The following is a 22,744-nucleotide window of genomic DNA, read 5'->3' on the forward strand; positions in this document are numbered from 1 at the left end:
TGAATCATATGTAAATCACATCAAACCTGAGAAGAGGAAGGAGCACTGATCCTGAAAATATTAATTTGCCTATATATAACAGTGTATGGACGGACTCCAAAAGCGATTTAAATATCCCAAGTCTTTCGTCAAAGCGACTAGATAGAGATGTGGCATTAAAAGGGTATGTACGTGAAAGCTGAGATGAGCTAATGGATGCAGGTTGTGTATCTAACCTGTTTGATGCCCAGCCAGTCGGCTAGATCCCGTGCATTAGCCAGCGCGGTAGAGAGTCCCACTACTCGCACTTGTTTTGAGGTGTGCGATGAGATAAAGTTGGTTCTGGACACAATAACCTCTAGAACTGGTCCTCTGTCCTCGCCTGAGAAGTCAAAGAAAATGCAAAATTTGTCAATTAAAGTCACCTTTATTTATATAGCGCTTTGTACAATTTTTTAAAGAGATGTTTTAAAGAGACTTCATAGTAATAAACAAGGAAGTAACAGAATAAGTCATGCAAACTAAATTTAGCTCTAAAGTAGTTCTAAAAAGAGAATACTGCTTCAGTCAGTTCAGTACTGATTCAGTTCTCAATTACTGTGTAAAGTTTGTCAATTACAAAAGTTAAATTCAGCAATAAGCAGCTCAACTAAAGTCGGCAGTATCATTATTCAGCTTGAGTCAAAAACAATTATAAACTATTCAGCTCTACACCAGTGTTGTTTTTGACAACCATCTTAGATTTAGTCTTAGTCTTAGTCTTTTGGACTAAAATGGTTATTAGTTTTAGTCAAATTTTAGTCACTTCTATATGTGATAGTTTTAGTCCAATTTTAGTCGACGAAAAGTCAAGAAGGTTTTAGTCTAGTTTTAGTCGACGAAAAGTCAAGAAGGTTTTAGTCTAGTTTTAGTCGACGAAAAGTCAAAAAGGTTTTAGTCTAGTTTTAGTCAAAAAAAGGGGAAAAAGTAGTCTTTTAAGAAATTAATGTAGGTCAGTAAGTATTTTGCTGTTGGGTAGTGTCACTTATAAGTTCTGAAAATAGCAGATCTATAGTTCAACACAATGTGAGCTTCCAGATCGACTATTTTTACCAATAATTACAATAATGAAGGAATGTTTTAAAACATAAAAGACAAACAAGGATGGAATGCTAAAACGGCTTGCCATAGTAGTATGGCAAAGAGTATTTAATGCTAAAACGGCTTGCCATAGCGGCAGATATTTTTCGGTTTTAATAGGCATGCACAATAAGCAGAAATGTCATGCATTTTAAACGCCTGATGAACTACCCACTAACATTTTCGTCTATTCTCGTCTCGTCAACGAAAACTCACACACGTCTCGTCATGTTTTATTCATCAACGAGCCAATATTATCTCGTCAACGTCTCGTTATCGTCATTAAAAAAAGTGGCGTCAACGAAATGATTTCGTCATCGTCATCGTTGACGAAAACAACACTGCTCTACACAAGACAATAGTGTCAGATAAAATTATAACAATACCGTTTTTCATACTTTAATATTAGTAGTTATTAAACATTACAGGCACAATAGGCATATTTGTGGGTAGATGGCTACATGGTGCTCTAAATGGATTATTATGGAAGATATGGAAGATGTTTTGGTTAAAAATGAACATAAATATATCATTGAGAAATTAAATTAGAACTCAGTGTTAAAATTGATCTTCTTAACTTATTATGATTTACTACATATGGAAGTGTTTTAGTGCCATGTGTAAAAAAAAAAAATAGAGATTAAAGTTGTACTTTGAGAAAGAAGTCGAAATATTACGATAATAAAGCCGAAATGATGAGAACAAAGTCAAAATATTTTGAGAACAAAGTCGAAAAGTTTCGAGAATAAAGTCGAAATGCTTTGAGAATAAAGTCAAAATTATGAGAATTACATAGTAGTTATAATATTTTGAGAGTACAGCATGCACATCTGCATGGCGCAAATTGGGAGCACCGAGAGAAGTTGCCAGGCCACCGGAATTGAATTTGAATATATGTGGGATTATTAGCAGAAATCATACCATGTGTTATACTTGCAGGCACGGTATGCTTGGAAATAATATTTCACGGCTTCGATTGCATCCATTAGGCCTATTCGTAGTGCGCCAGCCACCTAATAATAGCAATAAGCTTTGTGCTTTTGGTACTTTTAATATAAAACTAAGTCTCAGGTTTCAAAATCTGTCAGTTTTATAGCGAAATACAAACAATTTGTCTTGCAATAATGTGTTTTACATGCTCTTTAATGTTGCGGGACAGATTGCTGTATTCATGTGAATCAATTGTCTTTTCAATTACAATGAGACATTTGTTTAATTAAATTATACTGTTTTCTTTGAGAAAATTTCACCACCTACTCCACTAACACATCTGTGGCATCAAATCTTTCATTCCTCACATGTGTTTCATTTAAAACAACAATAAAACGTTCTCATAATTGCAATGATTTTGTGCTTTGTTGCTTTTAATATAACATCATCTTTAAAAAAAAAACAGTTTTACTGCGAAATACAAATTATAAACGTGCTTTTCCTCTTTATTTCAAGTTTACGGCATGATATAAACGTGAAGGAACATCAGAAGGAATTAAAAAACAGTATAGCCTAATCTAATGAAACAAAGGCCTTATTGTAATCAGAAAGATGACTGAATCACATGCCGCTTAAACTGAGGCAAATACAGCAATCTGTCACGCCACATTAAAAAAGCGTGAAAACACATCATTGTATTAGTCATAGTGTTTGCATTTTGCTATAAAACTGACAGATTTTCAAAGCTGAGACTTTGTAATATCTCTCAGTGCTCCCACTCCAGGCCATTTGCATGCACAATATGCTAGAATATACTCTCAAAATATTATAACTTTAATCTTGTAATTGCTATGAATGAATTCTCTTAATTTTGACTTTTTTCTCTAAAATTTTCAATTTTAAATATCATAATTTTGACTTTATTCTTGCAATCTTAGATTTTTTTTTTCAATGTGGCACTAAAATGGCAATGTAACTACAATAAAAAAGATACAAGAAAGAAGTTAACTTTCACACCAACTATAACGGTGAAGTTTTAATAATCGTTCCAGAAAGGTTTGTTTTTGCCAGTTCAGTAAATACTGAAGAGCTTACTTTTACCGTATTTAATGTTCTCTATGTATGTGTGTATATTAATGTTTATATATACAATACAGACCAAAAGTTTGGACACACCTTCTCATTTAAAGAGTTTTCTTTATTTTCATGCCTATGAAAATTGTAGATTCACAATGAAGGCATTAAAACTATAAATAAACACATGTGGAATTATATTTAATTCTACATATACTATATATATACTATATATACTTCTGCACAACACAACTGATGGTCCCAACCCCATTTATAAGGCAAGAAATCCCACTTATTAAACCTGACAGGGCACACCTGTGAAGTGAAAACCATTTCAGGTGACTACCTCTTGAAGCTCATCAAGAGAATGCCAAGAGTGTGCAAAGCAGTAATCAAAGCAAAAGGTGGCTACTTTGAAGAACCTAGAATCTGACATATTTTCAGTTGTTTCACACTTTTTTATTATGTATATAATTCCACATGTGTTAATTCATAGTTTTGATGCCTTCAGTGTGAATCTACAATTTTCATAGTCATGAAAATAAAGAAAACTTTGGTTCAAAGGTGTGTCCAAACTTTTGGTGTGTACTGTAAATAAAAGCCTAAACTAAGTAATTTTTAAGCAATTGTGTCTCTTCACACTTTCAATAGAGGAAAAAAGCGATGAAAATGTCTTCATTTGTGCTCTGAAAATGAGCAACAGACTTATGGGTTTGGAACAAGATGAAAGTGAGATTTGTTTTTGGCTGAACTATCCCGCTAATTGCTAAAACTGGAGAAATCTACATTTTTTTTTACTGCTTGTGTTATCAATTACTACAATCTTTGCATTGTGACCCTAGTTTTGTTTTACATGTATATAAGCATTTACATAGGTCTTGTCAAAATAAAACTAATGCAGGTCTATGGAGAACAGTACTCCTTGTATGATGGTCTGTATGCAAAATATATTTTATCTCTGAAGAAGAACACTCTTAAAGGAGTCTAAGGATAAAGGGAGATCCTTAAATTGGTCTCTTAAATCAAGTTCCCATACATGTGTGTAAATGCATGCAGATACTCCTGGATAAAGCGGTATTATCATTGTTATCCAACTACTCATGGTTCAGGACTTGTGTTTTCAAGAAGGACTGAAGCTGTCCAATTCACTTATGTCAAGGTCCCTGACATTAATACATTGCTAGCAGCTATACTACACAGGCAAACATATGTGGACACCTGAACACCAGACTGCTTGTTGAAGATTTAATTTCCAAACCATGGGCATTAACAGTGGGTTTGTTCATCCCTTTGATGCAGTATAATGGCTTCCACTCCTCTGGGGAAGCTTTCCAATGTTGGAACATGGCTGCTGGAATTTGCTCCCATTCAGACAGAAGAGCATAAACAAAGGTGTTCAAAAGGGTTTCAGCCAATCATGTTTTCACCAGACTTAGTAAGTCTTGCACAGTGGCATTGTCAAACCCATTCCTCTAAAAATGTTTAAGGATATCCCATGGTCGTTATTCTATGTAATGAATGTGGGCGAAAGTTGTTAATTAGAAGTTGATGTCCACATACAGTGCCTTGTGGAAGTATTCATACCCCTTCATTTTCACATTTTGTTATGCTGCAGCATTCTGTTAAACTGCTTTAAATGTATATAGAGTATATAGCATGAAGATGTTACTACACTTCGAGTGGAGTTAAACTATGGCAAATTCATTTGAATGAGTATGATTTGGAAAGGCACACACCTTTCAGAAAAGGTCCAACAGCTAAAAATGCATACCATCCCAAAAACAAGCAAAAATCAGGCACACATCTGGGGAAGAGTTCAGAAAAATATTCTGCTGCATCGAAGGTTCACAGAAAGCATGTAGCCTCCATTATTCATAATAGAAGACCCTTGGAACAACTAGGACTCTTCCTAGAGGTGGCCTTTTGGCCAAACCGAGCAACTGATGGAGAAGGGGCTTGGTAATACTGGTGACTAAGAAGCTGATGGTCACTCTAATTGAGCTCCATGCAGATGGAAGAAACTTACAGAAGGATAAACAACACTGTAACAATCCACCGATCAGGGCTTTATGGCGATGTGGCCAAACTCAATCCTCTCCTCAGTGAAGACACATGAAAACAAACTTGGAATTTGCAAAAAAGCACCTAAAGGACCCTCAGAATGCGAGAAACAAGATTTTCTGGTCTGATGAACCTCAATTCCAAGCATCATGTGTGAAGGAAACCAGACACTGCTCATCACCTGCAGTGTACCAACCCAAAAGTAAAGTGTGGTGGTAGCAGCCTCATGTTGTGGGGCTGTTTTTCAGTGGCAGGGACTGAGGGACTTGTCAGAGTAGAAGGAAAGCTCAATGCACTAAAATATTGAGATAGCCTTAATGAAAACCTACAGTAAAAGCATTCAGAACCTCAGAATGAGCAGAAGGTTCACCTTCCAACAGGGCAACCCTAAGCACACAGAAAGAGTGACTTATAGACAACTCTGTGAATGTCCTTGAGTGGCCCAGCCAGAGCCTTGACTTAAACGCAATCGAGTATTTCTGGAGAGCCTTGACTTGAACGCAATCAAATATTTCCGGAGAAACATGACAATGTCTGCCAGCCCCCATCTAAGCTGACAGAGCTTGAGAGGCGAAGAGGTGAGGCAAAGAATGAAGGAACTAAGTAAGGTAAGGTAAGCTGAGTTAAGGGTATGAATACTTATGCAACATATTTATTTCAGTGTTTTATTTTTAATACATTTGCGAAGTTGTCACAAATCAGTTTTTTGTTTTGTCATTATGGTGTATAGAGTGTAAATTGATGTGGTAAAAAAAAAAAAAAGTAATTTAAAGCAGTTTAACATAAGGGTGCAACATAACAAAATGTGAAAAAGGGGTATGAATACTTTCGCAAGGCACTGTAAGTTAAGTTAAGTAACTCGTTAAGGCCCTAATATACTCAAAAAAATAAAAATAAAGAATGAACTGGTGTGATATAATTTGGAACAAAATCAGGTCCAAACAAAGTTTGTTTAGTTTAAAACAGCTCGCCAAAGTGAACTATTCAGAAAAGTGCTTTGGCTAGTAAACACCTTCAAACTACTATTGGCCTTAATTCTGTAAAGATGCTTGCTTTTCAGTATATATTGTATAATGTGCTAAAAAAATAAATGCAAAGCTGGTGCAAACATATCCACATCGCCACTACTAAATGCTTTCTTAACTGCTGTTTTCTCACCACTGTAATTTGTTGGTGTTGATTTTGTTACGGAGAGAAAAACGGGCAGCACATATTTCATATTTCAAGCACCGCTCTTAACAGCAAAGGTGATGTGGATATTTGTTGACAATATACTGCTGCCCAGGTATTTTAAACTTCTTTTTACCCCATGCGAAGAACATTGCCCTAGTCTCTAACCTAGAAGATGGATTTCGTCTATGATGAGAATAGCCACTTTCTGCACATAGCTGCGGTTCTGCCAGCTGCGACTGACACCATCCCATTTCTCCGGGGTAGTGACGATCAGGTCCGCCTGCGCGATGGCTCGCATGTCTGGAGTAACATCGCCTGTTAACTCAACCACCCTAGAAAGAAAGAATATGATAATGAGCAAATAAAGGTCAGAGTAAAAGCAGATACATACAAAAGAATCTATAAACACTCTCACTTCCTCCCAAGTTTCTCTTCTATTCTGATCTTCCAGTCCTCAATCCTCTCTCGGACCAGAGCTTTAAGAGGAGCAATGTAGACCACCTGGTCACACAGAGACACACCGGTTAAACCATTTCATAAGAACTAAATCTAAACGCTAACAGATGGCAGACGTTCAGACCTTGGAGGTGGGGTACTTGTTGAAGACTCTGAAGATGGCCATCTCCGCAGCAATGGTTTTGCCGGAGCCGGTGGGGGCCCCCAGCAGGACGTTGGTATCTGTGTGGTACAGTGTATGGAAGATTTGCGTCTGAATGGGATTAAAGTGTGTAAACTTGTATAGACTCTCAAACTCCCGGTTTCCCAACGCGGTCACAGGCAATGGCTGAAGATCCAAGAGCTCTGAAATGAAACAAATGAAAATGGTAAACTATTAACGAACATTTGCATGACTCCTTTATTATAAAACACATAAAGTTGATCTCACATGTATTCATTCAAACAATAGAAATTAAATTATATCACTACTTGTCCCAATTTGGCATCCACTTTTCTTTATCAGTGGGGAAAAATGCTGGCATTTCCAATTTGACTAGCACATGAAAATACTGAAATGCCTGCATGTCCTCTTGCAATACTGTATCCTGAATAGACTTCAAGACCAAAAATATGTTTTCCTAATTTCCCACATAAATAGTTCATATAAGAACAAAATAAAGAATAATGTATCTACAAAAGAAAAATTGTTGACAGCTTGAAAATTCTTGTGTGTGTATATGGGATGCACCTGTGTGTGGCGGGTGTCTTTCAGGCAGGATGAGATGCTGGAAGTTGATGATACACACAGCTTCAGAGCCCAGCCAGCGGTCAGACACAGCTCGGATGTAATATTGAGAAGGCATGGGCTCAAAGATGGGTATAGTGAAGACCACCTGCTGTGGCTCTCCACTCACAACCTGGCAGTGCAAGAGAGAACATATGATTAGGAACTCACACCGCAATGCTATTCACATTTCCAGCTCGCTGTACGACACCATGTGATGCCCTGCCTACAATAAAGAATCATAAGTACTGTCATTAGTCTGATCTCAACGATTACAAAATGAAATTATACCTGCATTTTAAATTCTACAGAACTGGTTCATAGTCAGAGCTTGCAAAAAAATGTGTCTTCGTATCCAAATGATATAACATCCAAGGTACACATTATTAGTAATTGTGCAGTTAATTCTCATATTGTATTTTCAGAAAGAATAAAAAAAAATCTGTCACTACTGAAATGCAGTAATTGACCTATTAAGATTTTGCTTACATTTTCCTTGCAAATACATATTTTTTTATTTTTTTTTATTTATGAGATTTGTTGTATTTTTTATATTTTTTTTGTAAAAGGCAAAAAAGTTGATCATACTGATTACAAACTTAAGAATTCCTTAGTTTGAATATACATTGAACCAAACTATTAAAACATCTTAGTTGATAATTCAGTATACTTTATTTTTGACAACATATCCCAATTTTCGGTCATGACAGCACATTATCGATAGTGACAGTAATGTACAGAATTTTAACCCACATATTAAAACAATCCAAAAAAAAAAAAAAAAAAAAAAAAAAAAGTGTTCCCTTTTGTCACTACCAAAACACTGATGACATGTTTCAGTCGTGACTGGTACAGTAGTGACAGTTTTATGGGATAATTTGGTGAAGTTTCAGTTGAGACATCTTTTTTTTTTTTTTTTTTGGTGCTTCGGTAGAGACAATTTTAGATACCTTTAAACCTTGCTCAAATACCAATCAGCACATGGTTAGCTTGCACAGTTCTGAACAATTGTACACATATAAAAATTGTGTGCAATTGTGTATTAAAAGAAGTGTATTAATTATAGAAAAATGGTGACTTGATTAAAGTTACACACAGGTTTTTCACACTTTTGAACACATTTACCTCCAAATGATGAGGTCTATCTACTCACCATGTAGCTATGAGAGAGTGACATAAATATTTCCTGATCATAAATGTAGAAAATCAGTCTCAACCAATGGACTAAAACATACACTGTTTCGGTAGTAACATAAATATGTGGGACACTTTTGTTTTTTATATCAAGTTTAATCATTTACAAAGAAAAAAAGAAAAACAAAACAAAAAAAAACCCTGCAGATATCTCTATTAAACGGTAAGTGTGTCATTCATTGTTACATGTCTAGTATCATCAAGCTGTGATCTGGTATCAGGGCTTATAGATTTGGGTTTGCTCATGTCAGCAGATGTACATGTATCTTTACCTGTTTTTTATGCAGAAGGAAATACTCAGAGTGGTAGATGTGGTCGTTGATCGGATCCTCCACCCATAACCACCAGGGCTCTCCCACTGAGCCATGGACCTATGCAGGACCAGATGTGAGATGTCATAAAGGCAGTACAATAAGAATACAAAGAACAACATGATTTTTTTTTTTTTTTTTTTTAAACAGATGTCCATTTATAAGTTCACTGCAACAAAAAAAACCTTCATAAATGTGGACACTACTGTTTTCATGGAAACCACACGATCAAACGTACATTACGGACACCAAATCACAAATGAATAATAATTATATAATTTCTATTTTATTAAAAACAGCAAAACTTTACAAAAGCTTCTTGTATCGGTGTGATACAAAATTAAAAATGTGGTATTACAGGAACTTACACATTCTGATCATCTCAATATGAGCACATAACCCCTTGCTAATCACTATCACTGCTTTGTAGAGAGTGAGATCTGTTGTATTAAATGGCTTGTATTTAGAACTAAAGTGAGTGAAATCTTTATAGCCTGTTGAGTTGTAGCCTGGCTTACATTACAGCGAGTGATATACGTATAGTCAGGCAGCTCGTATTCTGCATTAAAGCTTCAGAATGACCAGAGAGCTTTTTTTGCTTTGCTTATGGTGTGAGTAAATCATCCTTGAGCTGTTTGATCTGAATCTGAATCTAATCTGAATCACACAGCTTTATTCACATTAGAGATCTGAATTGAAGCCTGCTGGTGAACGGCTGTTTTATCACATTTCATTGAAAACGTGGCTTTGTAAAATAATTCGCAGAAATGAATACTGTAAAATACAATAATAATTTGTATAATGAAGTCTCTTATGCTCAGCAAGGCTGCATTTATTTCATTAAACATACAGTAAAAACAGTAACATGGTTAAATATTTTTACTATTGTAAAATAGCTGTTTTGTGTTTGTTATTTCTGTGATGGCAACTCGATTACTCTAGTCTTCAGTGTCACATGATCCTTCAGAAATCATTCTCTATGTATTATGTATGATATTTTTATATACATGATCTACTGAGCGGATTAATGTAATGTTTGTTAATGACATATTCATGTGGCAGAGAGCAGGTCATGCTCAGAGCATGTTGGCGGCTGATTAGTGCTGGCTGATGGTCATCCAGCTGTTGGGTGTCACGCTGGACGAGTTATGGTCACACAGGAGCACCAGGCACAGAGCGGCCCATCTGTGGCCCATCACAGCACTGGCCCTCAAGAGAACAATAGCAACAGATCTGGGCCTATTCAAGCCTTTGTGTTCTTAAACGCAGGGGAGGAGATGGGCAAATCAATGACCCCTTCAGCCCCTCCTGCCTAACCTACTGTGAGAATGTGTGTGTGTTCTGGTATATATGGTTTTGTAGTTTCCTGCAAGGGGTAGGTTTAGGTCTAGGGCGATAGAAAATGCAATTTGTACAGTATACAACTATTACACCTATGAAAGAATGTATACGTGTGTGTACCTACTTAAATATATTTTGGGGACAAATTTGTACTGAAAAGTGAGTAACACCTGACAAAATCTCCAAAAACCTCCCTTTGGGGACATCCCCATTTGTAAAACTGGTATAGAAAATGTTTTTTTGAAATCGTAAAAATGCTGAATGTTTTCAGTGAAGGTTTAAGTTTAGGTAAAAAAAAAAAAAAAGTATAAATATTTGTAAATAAAAACAATAGAAGTCTATGTAATGTCCCCATTTAGTTAAGTAAATGTGTGTCACAGTGAGAATATGTGGAATTGTGCATACTCAGTACAAATATATGTCACAGCTAAGCATAATTAGAATTGGTTAGTTTCTTCTTCGGCTCCAAAATGAATTGCATTTTTGAGGGCCTAAACATGCTAGAACTCATGAACATTTGCACACATGCCAAAAGTGGTGAAAACATACACCTGATATTGGTTTCGGAAGTGGATGTGGCAATATGACTCAATAGCGCCACCTATAAAATTTCAACTAAGTGCCCCTTGACCTATGTTTTACATACATGTACGGAATTCGGTAGATACACGTAACATTTCAATACCTACAAAAAAGACCCCTGGGATGAAGTCCGAAAACCAACAGGAAGTTTGTTATTTAAAATTTTCTCTGCACGTTTTGTGCCATTTTTGCCATTTTCAGTGATTTCAAGTCATAATATAAATCTCATAATAATGACTTTGTATATGTATTAGCTGTGTAGAGTTATTGTTTTTGTAGACTTTTTTCCTCATTATTATGATTTCTCAAAATGTTGGCTTAAGATTGGCTTTTTAATCTCAATTTCAATTTATGTCATCATTTCAAACTTATAATAATGGCTTAGTATCTTAGACGAAGTCCGAAAACCAACAGCAAGTCTGTTATTTTGAATTTTCTCTGCACGTTTTGTGCCATTTTTTGCCATTTTCAAGCGTTGTATTTTAACTAACTCTTCCTAGAGATTTAAATAGATCAATACCAAATTTGGTCAGTGTAATCTAAAGCCAAAATAATTGTAATGGAGATTTGAAGAATAACAACAAATAAGCAAACAAAATCTAACAATACTTCACATTTTCTGGTTTATAACAATTTTAGAGAACCTGAAAAAAGGGGAATTCAAAAAAGCACATTTTTGACAAATAACTGTCTAAATTCTGTTAGCAACGCCTGTAATGTTACAGTTTGAATGGGTAATTTAATACCCAGATAAGACAGATTTTTTTTAGATAATGACTTGATATACGACATATATCTGAATTTCCACCTCAAAATTTGACATTTTAATCTAATCATTTGGATTTATCATTTCATAATTTCTGACATCTTCTCTGACAATGCCTGCAATGTTACATTTAGAATGGGTTATTGGTTGAGATTAATTTTCACTATTAAAATATAGTTTTTGGCTCATCTGTGGACAAGCGTGCACTACAGTTTAGACTCTGCAAGTCTGTGGAATTAAAAATCCAGATATTCCAAAGTCTAACAGCAGCATGTAAAGCCCTAGGTATGGTTGCCATGGTTACCTGGTCATTCCACCTGAAGTCCGGGGTGATGCTGAGGCGAACGCGCAGGACGGTGCGTGTGATTGGCTGAATGCTGGACTCCATGAGGATGGCGGGTATCTGATGCACACACTGCTTCACCTTCAGCCCGATGTTCACGTGATGCAACATGTGACCTGCACACACACACACACACACACACACACACACACACACACACACACACACACACACACACAAAATGAAGGCACAGAATAGCATATCTGACCTTAAAAGCCTACTATGAATTCTAAAATTGCCAAATCCGCACAATCTTCTTGTGTCAGACTGACCGATCTCATCTTTGCCCATGTCTCTGAGTTTGTCCACAGTGAGGTTCCTCTCCTCCATTCTGGACAGCACCGAAGGGGGCAGCACGCTGAACTGTCGCAGCGGGTGGGCCCAGCCCCACAGACGCTTGTCAATCACTTTACACAGGTTCAGCAGGCGGTAGGTCATGGCCGGCCAGCGCTTCCTCAGAGCGATCTCAAACAGAGCCCGCACGATACGAGCAGCATTCTGCACAAAAAAGACAAAGAGACTCTCAATCACACAATCAAGTCTATCAAGTGCATCACTGGTTGATATGACAGCGCTCTTGGACTGCAAAGAGGCCATGTACACGCTGGAGATAAATATGGCTGACATACACATTCTTGAACCACCTAGCTGTTATTATACTGTTATTAAACTGTTATAAACTCAGTTATAAGTAGTCATTTATGACTATTGCAATTATAATTGTCATTGTCATTATAAATACAGAACTTAAATACTAGTAGTAATATCAATATCAAATTTAATGCCATGTCAGCATCTGAGGCAAAAACAGTTTTGCAGAAATACAATAACAAGGACAACCCAAACAAAAATAAATGTATAACATTTAAACTTTTAGATTTACAAATGAAACAAATTAGAAAAAAATAAATAAATAAATACATAATACATACATATTCACAGGAAAATATGTTCAGGTCTTTTTTTGAATATTATCATAGTAAACAGTTTTTCCTTCACCAAAATTGTTCCACAATTAAGTGGCAGAAGTCAATTTCTGCAACATAAATAAAAATAAAAAGTTTTTTAAATTTCAAGTGATTTCAAGTCATAATATAAATCTCATAAAAATGACTTTGTATATGACTCTGTAGGTGTGTAGAGTTATTGTTTTTGTTGACTTTTTCTCATAATTTTAATTTCTCAAAATTTTGGTTTAAGATTGACTTTTTAATCTCAATTTCGATTTATATCATCATTTCAAACTTATAATAATGGCTTAGTATCTTAGTTTTAGTCTTAGACTTGTGTATCTTGACACAATTTGTTTTAGTCATAATTATGAATTCTCATAATTTCAAGTTTTGGGGATCATTTTGAATTTTATCACTTAATAGTTCCCTAGTATCTCAGAATGACTTCTGTATCTCAACTTTTTATGTAATAATTTTGACCTCATAACTTTGATGGAGCATATCACAATTTTGACTTTGAAAATTGTGTCTTAGTTCTTTTTTACATACATTTCTACGCCATAATGCCTTAGCATGTCATAATAGAATCGCATCTTTTTTAAACAATGTTATGACTTGCTATTTCATAATCATGATTCATTCATTCATTCATTCCTGATGTTTTCTAGTGTGGCAGAAATGTCCTTCCATACCTACAAGTTATGGTCTAGCAATAATCCAGAGAGATTCAGAGAAACCCTGCTGTTTAAAATAAACAACTTGTGTTTTTGGTTTATTGATTTGCATGTAATTCATTAAAATTGATTCTCATAATGAGATCATTTTAAGAGCATTTTGTACGTGCAAACACATGCATTGTAGAAATACCTTATTCACAGGCGTATTAGTCACCCAATTATGATTAATTTATTACACAACAAAAAAAAACGTCTGTTAATAAGATATTCCTGAAATAAAGTGAGAGGTATTCGGCTGGTTGTGTAACTCAATAACAGCTTGGGGGTGGGCAACCTTATGCAGTATAAACTATAGCTTGTCTAATGCGAGAGCGTCATTTTAAACAGATTTATCAAGTACTATTCTCTTTTTTGGGGAACAGCTTTTTAAAGGGCACCTTTAAATTTTGTTCATTATCTAGAACACATTTATTGGAATGACTAATGTCCATTTGCTTTGACTGCTGTCGGTATAAATCAGAGGCAAGCGGCTGTATGTTTGATGGTGGAGTGTGAGTTATGTTCAGATGGCTTTGAGAATCCAACATTACTTTGATCTATAAGGTGCAGGTTTACTCATAGATCTGACTGCTATGATGGACTGATCTAGACTCTGATTGATTAAGCAGAAATGGACGACTGCTGACCCAGATGCTGCTGTTTAACAGGCCTCAAGAGCGACCAAACTCTTTCATCCGACACTCGTCCGTATGGATGAGTACCAGCAGAACAGTCCCCATGATCCAATTCACAACACTTCAGTGGAAGCACATCACACTAAATGCACAGCTTTGAACTGCAGATGAGCTTTGTGGACTGAACTTCTGCTAGCATGCATGTGAATCTTTAGGGCTGTGTGGTCAGAGGTTCAGAAAATACATTTTAAATAAATTTGAATAATAAATAAATACACTTTAGTTTGGGGACCAATTCTCACTATTAACCAACTATTAATTATGACCTTTGGCTCAGTAAAAGATCCAAGATGTTCATGTCTTTCTTTCATTAGTCGCAAAGGGTTACTCCACCCCAAACTGAACATTTTGTCATTAATTACTCCCATGTCATTCCAAACCTGTAAAAGATTTGTTCATCTTCGGAACACAATTGAAGATATTTTGGATGAAAATCGAGAGGTTTGTAACTATCCCATTGACTGCCAAATAAATAAAACTGTCAAGGCCCAGAAAAGTAGGAAAGACATCATCAAAATAGCCCATCTGCAATCAGTGGTTCAACCATTCAACCATGTTGAATTTGTCTCCTCCGCATCACTGTAGCACCATTTTGGGTAGTATCACCTGGATGCAAACAGCCAGGGTTCTTACACCTTTTCCTAAGTAAAATTCAAACACATTTCAAGCACTTTCAAGGTGCATTTTTAAGGTTTTCCAGCACTGTGGTCAATTACATGTTCACATACATGAGTTCTTAATTTTAAATCAGATGTTATTGTGCTATTAAAAAACAACTGTCTGGATTGCATATAGCATTGCCTAATATACATAGCCAACATAGAGTATACAAATTATATAATTTAAAATTTTCAGGTAATATAATTTACAGAGTGTCTGCAGTATTTTTAAAATAAAATTTAAATGCTTTTTAAGACCTGCACAAATAAAAGTAATACTGTATGAGTGGAGTAGGGCAATGTCTATGTTAACATATTTATGACTAGTATAAAATGACTAAACAAAAACATGATACTAAACTAAAATTCTAAAACTTGCAGTTCAAAAACAAGTTTTTTCACAAATACATTTCACATTTCAACCTAAAAGTACTAAAAGGTAGTCAAAAAGAAGCTATACAATTAATAATAAAATGAATTTAACTAGCCTCACTGTTTACGGTCTATCCGCAGAATTTTTAAATACCAAGTTTAAGCAAATTATGACCCTTTTTAAGAGCTGCACAAGTAAAATGAACAGTATGAGTAGGGTTGGACAATGTACGGTAACATATTAAGCCATAAAATGACATGATTTATAATTCAGATTTTCTCAAAAACAAAGCATCTTATACAATCGTATTTCAGCCTTTATACTAGGGATGTAACGGTATCAAAACTTCATACCTCGGTATGAATGGCACGGTACGATATTTATTGAATCATAAACAGGAAAAACAAAACTAATGAAGAGACTCGAAAAAAGTGCCAGAAGTGTTTATTAAATAGTTTACATGAACACTGAACATATCAATGGCATAAAAATTAGCCATCTATCTGTAAACTTTGAAACAGAAAATTATTAAAGCATGTAAAAAACAGTCAAATCAGTTTAGCTGAATGAGTTGTCTGAATCTAGTTGTCTGCTTGAAATAAGATTTTTTTTCTTACCCCATTGGCAGATTATTCAGCTTGTTTTAAACAAAAACTCACTTAATTTTGACTTGTTTTTACTTAAAACAAGACAATAATTTTTACTTGTCTAGAAAATCCTTGTTGATTTAAGAAATTTTAGATATTTTGGCTGGAAACAAGACAAAATTCTAAGTAAGAAAAGCATTTTTTGCAGTGCAGTAGGCTCTCATGCCTTTCTTTCTCATTAAATATTTATTAAAAACAATCCTTTAAAGAACTTTTCTACCTGGACAAGTGCATCTATGTTGCCTAGTTTATTTAAAACTGCACCTTTCCTTATTTTAAACCTAGCCAAAAAGCCACGTGTTGACTGTGAAACACAGTAGACTTCATTTATATGCATTTATGGTACATTTCCGTGTCAATCCATGTTCATTTTTACAGCGAACAATGCACTGTAACATTAATTCAGCGCATACAGCACAGCAAAAAATTGATTCGGTGCCGAAACGATCGCTGCACTGCTGCAAAGGCACCGCTTCTAGGACGTACTGCCGTCTGCCGGACAGCAACCGCGTGCAGTGTGAACGCTCTAATCCGTTAACATGGGTGCTGAAAAGAATACGTAACGCATACGCACTGCAGACAGAGCATGTAGGTTCGACCATTTCCATCTCTTTTCCTTGCTGCTGCAGTCAGTAGCGACAACAGACCGCAAAGGATGATGGCCACGCTTGGGCTGATGGGAAATGTAGTTCCCGCTACCTCCCGTTCGCTCCATTCGCCTGAGCAAACTTTTCTCAGAAGACCTATCGTTTTATCGAGTCATGCGACCACGGTAGTATCGAAAAAATTTGCTATTGCGGTACGACGGTATTTACAATACCGTTGTACCCCTACTTTATACCAAAAGGAATAAATCAAGTATATCATTTATTATACTTATTTAAAACATAAATATTACTGTCTTAATTGTTTAGATTTTGAGAAAGCACATTAACTTCTTTCACATTTACAACTCTATGTGTTTGCTGCATAAAAACATCGGTCGATATTTGCAATAATCTGGCTATAAACAGCTGAAAATTTGCAAATTCATTCTCTGTCACGAGGTGGCACTTTAGGAGCGCTGAAATATTACGGTTTCCTCTATTAACGGCTGCACACAAAGCAGCATTAACGCAGTTTATCAGGCATGAAATGAAAATGCCAACAATACGTTTCTGAGGACAGTCGGTTCCCTTCAGATACATTCATATAAAGACATCCGTGCCGCATTTTGACTTTGAAACGTGCAGTATGTATATTTTTTCAGTGACATCATTGACTTTTGAAGTTTTATCCAGCCCTATCGCGATTCTCGTCTTTCTGTCCCCAACTGTAAGACCTCTTAAAATTATAATTAAGCCTTTTCTTATACTATTTAGCATATTTAAAACTTTTAATGGCCTTAAATTTGATACAACGAAATTGAGAAGTTATTAAGGACCCGCAGGAGCCCTCTACTTTACGATAGCCCGTCGGGCAGACCGGTGAAACATTCTGGTAGCCCGACTGGAAAACACAATAGCCCCGGGACATCGGGATGGCGATTTTGTGAGCCCTGAGTTGTTGTTTTCAAGACATCGTGGACTAATGCATGTTTTATCTCCAGCTCTGTTCCATCAGAGGGCGCGCTTCAAGAAAGACTGGGATCACACTACAGCCACACGTGCAGAATGCAGCGGGGGTGTTTGTTTTTTTTTCATTTTTTTTAAATATCATAAGACTAACAAAAAATAACTATTTAGTATGAAAGCGAATTAATATGAAACCAAAAAATAATAACCAAAATAACAGCTCTGAGTTTTCTCTAACAATGTCTAATGAGTTTGGAGAACATCTGACCAGAGATCAGAGACCATTCCTTCATAAAGAATCCTTCAGATTTCCAGATTTTTTTTTTTTTCAGTTTCTACAGGGTTCAGGTCAGGGAACTGGGATGGCCATGGCACAAGTTTCATTCTGTGCTCAGTGACACATTTTTGTGTTGATTTTGATGTTTGTTTTGGATCATTGTCCTGATGGAAGATCCAACCACAGCCCATATAATATTTCTAACAGAGGCAGTCGGGTTTAGATTTTTTATCCATTGGTATTTGACAGAATCTATGATACCATGTATCTGAACAAGATGTCCAGGATCTTCGGCAGAAAAATAGGCCCACAACATTAAAGAGCCAGCAGTATTTTTAACGGAGGGCATGGGGTACTTTTTATCCCTGTTTGCACCAAACCCATCTGGTGGGTTTGACAGATCTTTGACGCTCTTTGCATGTTTGCTTGTAAACACTACGTCATGCGTGACCTTTCCAATCTGGCTATGTAATGTATGAAGTCAAGCTAGCGCAAGACGAGCATTTGTGGTTAAACAGTATGTACATTTGATTGTTGAAGAAAATGACAGATCGTTTTGCTAAATAAGACCCTTATTTCTCGGCTGGGATTGTGTAGAGCCCTTGGAAGCTGCAATGAAACTGCAATTTGGACCTTCAACCAGTTGACCACCATTGAAGTCCACTATATGGAGAGAAATTTTGGAATGTTTTCCTCAAAAACCTTAATTTCTTTGCGACTGAAGAAAGAAAGACATAAACATCTTGAATGACATGGGGGTGAGTACATTTTTAGGAAATTTCTATTCTGGAAATGAACTTTCAAAAGTAACTTCTATGTGAGATGTGCTTCATGTATTGCTACACTACTGACAACAGACAGTGCATCATTTTTTTTGCCTGTGATATTTCACTAATTTGACTGCATTTATTGTGTACATTTAATTGATATCTCAAAATCGTTGGTTCCAGATGAATAGAATTTTAAAGGTGCATTCAAAGGTGTTTTTTTTTTCTTTCTAAATACTTTTTGCGTTCGTTGCTGAAATTCTCCCTTCAAAATAAATACAGAAATAATAAAAAGAATCTCACAGTCTGCAACCACATGCTTCAATTTCACCAATGACAGCTCAGAGCCATTTCGATCAACAGCTGAATGATGGGAAGAGTCTCCCACTCTGAACAGATGCAAAAACCATTGAAAGAATCATTGTGTGTGTATATCTAAACATATACATCTAAAATCTCTGAAGGGTGACGGTGAGAGATATCTCAGACCTGAGCATCACAGAGGGTCTGGATTTAAAATCAACGTATGTTTGACACGGAAATGACTCCCACTGCCGGATCCCAGCTGCACATCTGAAATCAGCCGAATTAGGAGCAAAGAGGGAATTTCTCAGAGCTATTTCAACTATCTGACCACATGGAAGCTGTTATAATGGAATCGCAGATATCAGAGATGGATGGCTTCCACAGAGAATCTGAAGAGATGGTGGGCAAGAGGATATCCTATCCTAACCTCTGAGTCACATAAATACCACCAAATAGTTCTGTCAAAAATGTGCTCCTCCTTACGGTGCATGAAGCTTGTATACTGTTGTTATGCTTTCATTCAGAATTTGCTGTTGTTTTGTTTTGTTGTATAGAAGAAAATATGCTTGGAACAATTTACAATGAATGTGGAAGAATTTGGAACGACATGATTACCGGTCGATCAATATAGATGTTTAGACGGCCAATGCTGGTATCTAAAAGAAAAGGGTGGCTGATGGCCAATATAAAGCTGAAATATATGATAATACACTATTTGATTAAAAGATAGCAAAGATAAATGCATGACAATTGCTGAAATTAATATTTGTTTTACACAACATTAACTATATTATTCGAAAATAAGTAAATATGAAAAAAAATTTGAATTTGATAAAAAAAAAAATCTGTAAAATAAAGAGATTTATTTAGATGGCAGCCTTTTGATTCTGTATATTAAAAAAAAGTTAAACAGTGCACTCACTCAGTAATTCTGTAAGTTTGTGGATGCTTGAAATAATTTTAATTTTTTCAAGCACTAATTTTACATACAGCACACAATGAATATGACATGAAGTTTTATATACTAATTTATTGGTTAGATCTTTTATAAAGTATAGTTAACCAATAACGATTGAGAATGGAAGCTCTGTTTGCTGAGGCACTGACAATCTAACCGCTGACCAAATAAAAGTCCTTCTTCTGACATATTGGCCAAACAGGGGGAAAAATAAGCCAATGCCAATTATTAGCTGAGACAATATATTGGTCGCCTAAAAAGCTGAAATATTTCTTTAAAACACAATATTTTATTAAATAAATCAACGTTTTGTTTTCTTTCAAAATTTTTAGAGTGAAGAAATAAGTGACCCTGGATCAAAAAACCAGTCGTAAGGGTGTATTTTTTTGACAAGCTAAATAAAAAGCTTTCCACTGATGTATGGTTTGTTAAGATAGGACAATTGTTGAAAATATGGATTCTGAGGGTGCAAGACAATCAAAATCCTGATATCACTAATCAAAAATTACATTTTTACGGTAAAAAATATTTTCACGGAACAAAATCTTCACTTAATATCCTGATGATATTTGGCATAAAAGAAAAAATTATCATTTTGACCCATACAATGTATTGCTGGCTATTGCTACTTATATAGTGCTACTTATGACTGGTTTTGTGTTCCAGGGTCATATATTACATGATTATTATTATAAAATGAATCTGCCATGTACAGTTGCATATGATTTGGAAGACAATGAAGACAATGTGCATTGATCTCCTTCTGTGTCTGTGTCTCACCTGCGCTACATAAGACAGGTCAGATATGAGGGAGAAGCTGTCCACCTCCCCGCGGCCGATGTACGTCTGGAGGAGGATGTTTATCTTGCCGTAGCCATTCTCCACTCCTCCGGCTGCCGGCAGCTCACAGAAATTAGACAACATTTTTTCAAGTTCCTCCGTCTCCTCGTCCCGAACCTGTGTGTGATAAACAAAACCCATCAACAAAGTGCACTGGTGCTAATTTCGTCAAAGAAAACAATGACAAAACATATTCAACATTTCTTTTCCATGACTAAAACAAAACGACACTGACATCAGTATATCAACATGCTTTATCATTGAAGAAAACAGGCAAGACTAATGTGTATTAAAAACAAAAAACAAAACATAATCTCCACATGTAACGATTTCTCTCTATTTTCCCCAAAATAATAAAAAAGCCAAATGTCAAGAGTTTAAATCCCCTAATAAAGCTTTTCTCTTAAAAGGACACATTTTCTGCCTTTTACTTCATCCCATAACCACTGGCACGTTTTATCTAAACATTGCGGAAAAAGCGTAGATGATCTGAAAATATCGACTATATTTTACAAATGTACAAGTTGAAATGTAGTGATCTCCACTGATATTCTGCTCAAATGAGAGTGTAATAAGGCCAGCTTTCATTGACTAAAACTAGACTAAAATTCCCAGATGATTAGTCAACTAAAACTTGACTAAACGAAAAACAGGATAGGTTGGTTAAACAGACATTTGAACACAGGACTAAAACTTATGACAAAATGAACTCTACAACACACCTTTAAAATGCACACTTTATTTATCTGTTACTAAATAAATGAACGTATGGTCATCTGACATCTCACCTTGATCTGCTCAAATTCCTCAGCTTTCGAAACAATGCTCAGAATATCTCCTTCAGTCTTCTGTGCATTGAAAAGCTCATTGAATGTCTGTGGAATGTAAACAAATGTATGTTAAAATAGTCAAACAGGCACACATTAGGCCTAGCAGTAACAACTATTTTCATTAGGATTGTCAGAGCTCAACCAGATTATTTTTTTTTTGAAAGAAGTCTTTTATGCTCACCAGCGCTGCACTTATTGTATTAAAAATACAGTAAATATTGTAATTTTGTGCATTAAGTTTTACTATTACAATTTAAATTAACCATTTTTTATTTGAATATATGTTAAAATGTAATTTATTCACTGCAAAAAAGATTTTCTTATTTAGATATTTTGTCCTTTTTCCAGCCAAAATATCTAAAAATTCTTAAATCAAGAAGGAATTTCTAGACAAGTAAAAATTTTCTTGTTTTCAGCAAAAAAAAAAAAAAAAACAAGTCAAAATTAAATGAGTTTTTGCTTAAAACAAGAAACATAATCTGCCAATGAGGTAAACAAAAAAAAAAAAAATCTTATTTCAAACAGAAAGCAAGATTATTTTTCTTAGCCCATTGGCAGATTATTTTGCTTGTTTCAAGCAAAAACACTTAATTTTGACTTGTTTTTTAATCCTTCCTGATTTAGAGATTTTGTAGATATTTTGGCTGAAAACAAGACAAAAAAATTAAGTAAGAAAAGCATTTTTTTCAGTGTTTGTGACGCAATGCTGACTTTTCAGCATAATTACTCAGTCTCAGTGTCACATGATCCTTCAGAAATCATTCTAATCATTAAGTTGAACAACTGCTCTACATTTCTGTGAAAATCACAATAGTCTTTTCATGACTCTTTGACAAAGTTTGAAGAAAAGCATTTATTTATTCATTGTGGCAATGTAGCAGTCACTTATAACCATTTAATGTGTCCTTGTTCAATAAAAGTATAAAAAAGAAAAAAAGGAAATAAAGAATAAATAAATAAATCGCACAGACCTTAAACGTTTAAACAGTAGTGTATATTTTAAATGTCAGATGTCAGCGTTGTCTAAAGCTGTAATTTGTCTTTTTTAAAATGTCATGTAAATGCTTTAGCCTCA

General features: G+C 35.4%; 1 protein-coding gene across 1 annotated transcript in view; it reads right to left on the minus strand.

Annotated features, from left to right (window-relative positions):
• The window catches only part of ascc3 (activating signal cointegrator 1 complex subunit 3), a 299,957-nt gene that overhangs the window by 50,494 nt on the left and 226,719 nt on the right, over nt 1-22,744 (minus strand). The window contains exons 16-25 of the mRNA XM_073847875.1: nt 21,628-21,714; nt 20,780-20,956; nt 12,368-12,593; nt 12,057-12,211; nt 9,025-9,123; nt 7,523-7,691; nt 6,917-7,137; nt 6,752-6,837; nt 6,502-6,668; nt 216-361 (exon numbers count right to left, since the gene is read on the minus strand). Coding sequence (XP_073703976.1) covers nt 216-361; nt 6,502-6,668; nt 6,752-6,837; nt 6,917-7,137; nt 7,523-7,691; nt 9,025-9,123; nt 12,057-12,211; nt 12,368-12,593; nt 20,780-20,956; nt 21,628-21,714 — 1,533 coding nt within the window. The remainder of the gene's footprint in view (nt 1-215; nt 362-6,501; nt 6,669-6,751; nt 6,838-6,916; nt 7,138-7,522; nt 7,692-9,024; nt 9,124-12,056; nt 12,212-12,367; nt 12,594-20,779; nt 20,957-21,627; nt 21,715-22,744) is intronic.

Source organism: Garra rufa, chromosome 9 (genome assembly GCF_049309525.1).
Source record: "Garra rufa chromosome 9, GarRuf1.0, whole genome shotgun sequence".
Taxonomy (NCBI): Eukaryota; Metazoa; Chordata; class Actinopteri; order Cypriniformes; family Cyprinidae; genus Garra; species Garra rufa.